Genomic DNA, 7,133 nt, shown 5'->3' with positions numbered 1-7,133 from the left:
GCCTTTTAAAAACGCATTTTAATTACTCAATTTTATTTGTGGCTAGGACAAGGATGGCACTGAAACAGTTAAGCAGACTCAGACATCTGAGTATGATGGTGAGAGTCCCAAAAATGTGAGATCTGATGTTTCTGATCAAGAGGAAGATGAAGAAAGTGAAGAATGTCCAGTGTCTATTAGTAAGTCTAAAGGCTCCATGCTAGGTTTATACATTAGTATTTTATAGGTCTTTTATTGAAACAGTTTGGTGGAGTATAATGAATATAGAATTAGGTGTCAGAGACAACTCTGGATTTGAATTCCAGTGTGACCCTGACTAAATTATTTGTCCCTTCTGCACCACAGTTTTTTCTAGTACTTGCTATTTTGAAGATTTCATATGTTGTATGTAAAGCACTTGTGCAATACAGGAATGCAATAAGTTGTAGCTATTATTAGCAACCGAGTGCTGACATTCTAAAAATTGTGTTAATCAACTTAGATTTGTCCAAAGCTGAAACTCAGGCTTTGACTAATTATGGAAGTGGAGAAGATGAGAATGAAGATGAAGAAATAGAAGAATTTGAAGCAGGACCTGTAGATGTCCAGACTTCACTTCAGGCTAACACTGAAGCTACAGAAGAAAATGAACACGATGATAAGGTATTCCATTGTAGACTAACACACCTTCCACCAGGCTTATTTTAACTGTTAATGGCACATCCTTTTTAAAGATGTCAGAATTTACAGCTTCCCTGTTTTCATTTTCATGAATACAGACCTTTTCAGTATCCTTACTGAAATCTGAAAGACTGGTTTATTTTTGTATTTAGTAATGTTTAAAGCACTGGAATCTCATTTTTGTAACAAGCTCTAAAAACTTGATTTTACTTTAGAATATCTGGATTTTTAATTTATATTTATATTTTTCCTCGCCATACATGGAAATAGTATGTAACAAAATGAAATCATTCACTCTCCTACCTCTGCCTCATCCTGCCCCAGAGGCAACACTTGTATGTTGTTTTCTGCTATTTACCTCTCTGCTTCTGAATAATATGCATCTGTGTGTATATTTATTCATTGATGTATTAGATGTTATCAACTTCCTGTTAAAGTAAGTAAAGATTTTTAGGTCACTCACAACTCCTAATTTAATTATATCTTTTGGTTAATTCTATATATAACCAAATGTTTAGATTTAACCAAACTGTGTAAATATTACTAACTGCTGAACTAAGCACATATTGTTTATTGCTTAGTTTTATACATTTTTTCACCTGAGTTTAATAATTGTCTCAATTTTTTATTTTCTTTGAACGTATAACCAGCTCTTTGCTATGCCCACCAATATCTGTATAAACTTCTTGGTGAGATTTTCTACATGAGCCAGTTTGTCAGTTTTGTCCTTTCTGGAGTATTCCCCCTTCCCGCTCCATTCTGAGTGGCTTTTAGACCTGCTGAAAATAACATAGTGGAATCCATAATATTACAGTTCTCTGTATTGTTTTGAGATTGTTTAAGAAGAAAAGGAAACCTTTTTTTACTTAGCCATCTTGAAATTGCAACCACATCTTTCTTGAAACACTTGTAGAAGATATTTTTAAATTCCCTTGTCTGAAGGTCAGGTTAAACAAAAGCCATATACTAGCCTGGGAATCCCCAGTCATTTTTATTAGATCTTTGTTTCTGGAATCCAGTCTTTGTCTTTCTCTTTCTTGGTTTATTACCTTATTTTGGTGGGGCACATCTTCTAGCAACTCTCTAAAAAAGAGTAACTTTACTAACAATTGTCACCCCAATAAACTTGAGTTTAAAAAAGAAAAGTGAGTAAAAGATATATATTTTGAGATTTTACGTGTCTTAAGAAAATTCTTAATTCTTCATGGTGAAAATCATTTTCCCTCAGATGTTTTAAGGTAGTGCTTCTTTATCTGCCAGTTTTCAGTGTTGCTTTGAGAAGACCAGTGCCTTTCTTAGTTCTGAGCCTGTGTGTATATCATTTTTTCTTTCCTATTCCAAAAGCTTCCTGGAGTTCTGAAATTTTACAATGCTACGGTACATTGTTGCGGGTCTTTTTTCATTCACTGTAGTGGGTACTCAGTGGGCCTTTTAAATCTATATCATGCCCTTCAGTTTGGTAAATTTTCTTTATTTCTTTCCCACCATTTTTCCTTTCCTTCTGGAATTAATATTATTAGCCTTCGTGGCTAGATCTCCTAATTTTCTCTCTTCTTCCTTGTATTGTCCTATTGCTGTTTTATTTTCTGGGAGATTTTTTTGACCTTAATACTTAAAAGAAATTATTTTTATTTCAGCTGTTATATTTTTAATTTCTAAATACTTTTTTTTCTGATTATTCCTTTTTTATAGCACCCTGTTATTTCATGGAAGCAATATCTTCTTGTCTTACCATCTGGAGGCTTTCTTCAAATGTCTGCTGTACCTTCAGTGCTTATTTTAAAGAATGATACACCAAAAAGCTGCTTGGGGTTCTTTTGGGCTTCACTGTAGGGCAGTTGGTAGACAGTTAGCTTTTTAATAGAAACTCCCAGATGGCAATACCTATTGGCCTTCTCTCTGGGGTAGTTTAGTTTCTCCAAAGGGTCCTCTAAGGACCCTTGGCTGCTGGTATTCTAGAGCCAGATGTGAGAATGGGGCTGAGAGTCTCACCATTATACAGACTTCCACTGAATCCTTCTGTTTTCAGTATGACAGTACCCTGTCCTCATTCATGCTTTCCTTACCCCAGCCCTACCTGAGACTTACTAGTTCAATTTCTCCAAAATGTAATCTCCCATTTTCTGTTGAAGTTGGGGGAGGGAACCTAGGTGTCCACATTTTTTTTTTTAAACAGCTTCAAACGATACCCACCACCCCCTTTTCATCACCAACTCCCACCCATCACAGTATACATTCCTTTCTAGAGTCTGGCACTTCCTTATGACGTGAATCAGTTTTTGTTTTCTCCTACTGCTGAAGGTACTTAGATTTGTTCATTTTTATCCCCTCCTGGTCAGTTCCTCTTCCACTCATTTAGCATCTACATATAAATAGATGTAAGTTTTATTTAAGATAGTGTCTGATCTGAAAAAAAAAATATTGGCCTCTATAATATTCCAGTTTTCTGTGTTATCTTGAGGTTGTTTAAGAAGAGGAAACCTTTTTACTTAGCCATCTTGAAATTGCAACCATAGCCTCGTTGAAACACTTAGAAGATATTTTNCTCAGAAAATCAGACTGTTTTTCTTTTACCCCATTCCTGATTTTTTTTCACAAGGGATCCTACGTGAAGAATAAAAGTGGTGTACATTAAACCTTGCCCAGAGTATTGAAAGTTTTACATGAGGTAGAGCTTAAATTGCTTTCATTTTTTTCTTATGAAATCTGTTTAATGATTTTTTTTTTCACAAGGCCCCCAGCATTTGTACTTCTTCCCATAATTGTACTCAATAAGGTAGATTTTTGGAGGGGAGGGAACACCAGACACCATAGTTATTTGCCTATAGTCCCTATTTTTAGGAAGAAAGAACAAGAAAAGTGGTTTTATTTTAAAAAATGTCTCAAATAGCAAGCAGACATCTTCATTTGATGATACTGTATTTCAACTTGAATAGAACTAAAGTTTTCCAATACTAAAAAGTAATAAAATTGTTTTTCACAAGATGATTATTATAATTCAGACTTGTTAATCATCTGTATTGCTCTATCCACATTTGAAGTTTACTGTAATCTTAAAGTGATTTGGTTATCTTTGAATAGGATTCACTGGCAAAATTTGCTGGCAGAAAACTGAAAGACTGTGGAGAAGACCTTCTTGTAGAGATATCTGAAGTATTGTTTAATGAGTTGGCTTTCTTTAAGCTTATGCAAGATTTGGATAATAATAGTATGACAGTTAAACAGAGATGCAAAAGGAAAATAGAAGCAGCTGGAGTGATACAGTCTTATGCCAAAGAGGTAAATGACATTCATTTTGATTTTAGAAGTAATTATAATTAGTATATAAATATATTCTGGATTATTATTAATAACTAAAATTATACTTGCCCTCAGAAAAGTAGTTTTAAAGTAATACCAGCTAATCAGATTATAAATCAGTACATATGCTAGCCACATGCTGAATCTCATTGGTAACAGCAGTGGCTGCAGATCAGGAATGCAGACAGGAATTGGTGCTAATGTTCATTGCCACATATCCAGTTCCCATTATTTTGGTTTCCAGAGAAGAGAGGATGACAGGGACCTGGTTCTTGACCAAGCTGCCTGCCACAGCTCTTGCCAACCCCAGTAGATTCCTTGGGTATATATATATCACCTCAGCCAACATATATGCTTATTTATCAGTTAGGACTTTGATTGCATGTCCCTCTACCTTCTTATAACCTGTTAAATTAGTCTTGATTACATGTGAAATTGAAGGGGTTTTTTTCCCCCTCAACTTGAGATATTTCAGAAGGCTTTTTCCTAGACCTGCACCTTTTCTTGACTCTAATAATGAAAGGGAAAGCAGGTCAAGATACAAAACTGGATGAGAAAACCTTTCTTCCTTAAATCTAATGTAGATAAAGTCAAGCCGTCTATTTCACACTTTTTATAATGTTTTTATCCTAGACATAATAAGTTTCAGATTTCAGCCATTGCTTAGAACTAGAAGTTTAAAACAATATAATGCCTTAACCAATGATTGGAAGGGCTGCTGTAGATAGGTAATCTCAGCAGGTTCTTTGAAGGGGTGAATATGAGCTAAGGCGTGAAAGACAAGGAGCTTATAATGAAGATGAAGGGGAAGAGCGTGGACGATGAAGGAGGAGAGACCTATAGTGTAAAGACTGTATCGCAGGATTGAGCAGTTTGGAGAAGAGAGAGAGAGGCCAGCGAGACAGGAACATGTTAAATGAGGTGAGAGTGTAGGAAATGAAGTCACAGAGGTAGGTACGGCCAAATTACTGGGCCTTAGAAACTGGTAAGGCCCTTCTGTTTTTTTTTTTGTTCTGAGCCTAATGGAAACACATAGGAAGGTTTGAAATAGAGGAGTGATATAGTTTCAAGTACAATTTAAAAATTTTGTCTGGATACCACATTGAACAGGAATGGTAGGAGAGTAGGGATAGAAGCAGAGAGACCAGTTGTAGGCTGTTTCAGTAGTCCAGGGAAGAAATGATGTGTCTCAGCTTTGAGTGTGCAACAGCAGATATGTGCACTTAGATGATTGGCTCAATAAGGCCCATTGTAATGGTTGAGATGTGGATAATAAAAGTAAAGCACAGGCTGGTTCGTAGTTTTCTGACTTGTGCATTTAGGTGAATGAAGAGCCAATAGCTGAGATTGGGAAGACTAAAGAGGGTGGCATTTTGGAAGGAAGGGAATCAAGATTTTTGTTTTGGACTTAGTAGATTTGAGATACCTTTCATGTATCCAAGGGGAAGTTAGTAGTCAGCGTGAGTTTGGTTTTGTTAACTTAAAAGGTTTAAATAAAAGCGTTTAATTTACATTTCTGAGAAAGCATTCATCTCTTTGGATGATGGTCAAAAAAACGCAGCATTTGCTAAAGTTGACTGAATACCTAAGTGTAATGCTGAAAGTTTACTCCTAAATTCTGTTTAATTGATTTGCTTACAGGCCAAAAGGATTCTTGAAGAGCACGGCTCACCTGCTGGAGAAATTGATGGCAAAGTCAAAGTATGTGCTAGTTAATTTGTGCCTAAAAATAATGCTTTTGAAACAAAAAGATTAAATGATTTTGACAGCTTTTACCTTAATGTTTGAGAGCAAAGTATTGGGTTGTCGGAAAAGTCATGACACATTTTTGCAATGAAAACATAGAAACAGTGTGTCATGACTTTTCCGACAACCCAATATATCATGAAATGTTCTTTCTTCTAACAAACCCTTATTTNTTTTTTTTTTAATGGGCTTAAATCTTTAGCTTTAAGGGACCTTAGACATCATCTAATTTGGTCACCTCATTTTACACATTTGTACAGGAAAAACAAAAACAACTTAAAAAACAAAGTTACCCAGCTAAAGGTTAGAGAACCTGACCAAATGAGCCGTGGCAGGAGAGGGATTAGAACTTTGAGGTTACTTGATGCAGGTATTTTATGGACTCACCTCGCAAAGCTAACCATGATTTGGATTATTATATAGTTCGAGCATGCTTCTAAAGGAAGACTAAGGAGAAGAGACTTGCCCGAAGTGGTTTGTTAAGAAATTTAGGGCAGTGATTTTCTTTGACCCTAAAAACATATTGTAATGTCTAGATACATTTTTAGTTATCAGGACTTGAGATGGGGAGGATATTATTGGCATTAGTGCATAGAGACCAGAGTGCTGCTTACCATCCTACAAGGTACAAGATGCCAGCAGTGCCAGGGCTGAGAAGCCTGAGTATGGTGGTAAGAGTAGTTGAAATGAACCGAACTAAAAATAGGAAGACAGACAATATGGGAACTATGGCATGAGTAGTTTCAGAAAGTGATGAAAAAGTATTGAATCAGTAGCTTATTTTACTAGCTATTATTTACTATGGCGGGTCAAAATTTGCAAACTTCAAATTTGGGAGTGGGAGTTTGGCTAGCCTTTATGAATAAATAATTCCAAATGTATATCTGAAAGTTGAGAAACAACTTTGCAAGAAAAATAAAATCTCATATTATGTGGACTAATATTTTTTGAACACTAGTTAAGTTTATATGCTAACCAGGTAGGATTTTTCTCAGGAGCACATGGATGAAGTATGTTCTCCTCAACTTCTGACTTCAGTAAGACGCATGGTGTTGACCCTGACCCAGCAAAACGATGAGAGCAAAGAATTTGTAAAGTTCTTTCATAAACAGCTTGGAAGTATATTACAGGTAAGAGTTTATACTTGTATGACATCAATATGTACCATCTAGTTAGGATTGTTTTGGCCATTTTCTGGCATTATACAGTTTATTCAAGTAGCTATCCATTCTAGCATCTGTGACATTCTAATATTTTTTAGGTTATTCCTTTACCTGGTTAAAAAAAAAATTGTATTATACCCTGTGTTTTCATTTAATATGATAATCTCTAAGGCCTATCCCAATTCTAATAAAATTTTGTTTTGATATTTCTCCTACCCAATAAGAACATTTCAAGTTTGAAATATTAAGGAAGTATTCTATCAT

The 7,133-nt window shown here is 35.4% G+C and overlaps 1 protein-coding gene across 1 annotated transcript in view; it reads left to right on the top strand.

Moving 5' to 3' along the window:
• The window catches only part of PCM1 (pericentriolar material 1), a 95,655-nt gene that overhangs the window by 73,931 nt on the left and 14,591 nt on the right, over positions 1-7,133 (top strand). Inside the window, exons 34-35 of the mRNA XM_019664755.1 lie at positions 47-179; positions 482-676. Of these exons, the coding sequence (XP_019520300.1) occupies positions 47-179; positions 482-676 (328 nt within the window). The remainder of the gene's footprint in view (positions 1-46; positions 180-481; positions 677-7,133) is intronic.

Source organism: Hipposideros armiger, unplaced genomic scaffold (assembly GCF_001890085.2).
Source record: "Hipposideros armiger isolate ML-2016 unplaced genomic scaffold, ASM189008v1 scaffold_430, whole genome shotgun sequence".
Lineage (NCBI taxonomy): Eukaryota > Metazoa > Chordata > Mammalia > Chiroptera > Hipposideridae > Hipposideros > Hipposideros armiger.
The sequence above is the reverse complement of the archived record's forward strand: the minus strand, read 5'-3'. Positions and strand labels throughout refer to the sequence as shown.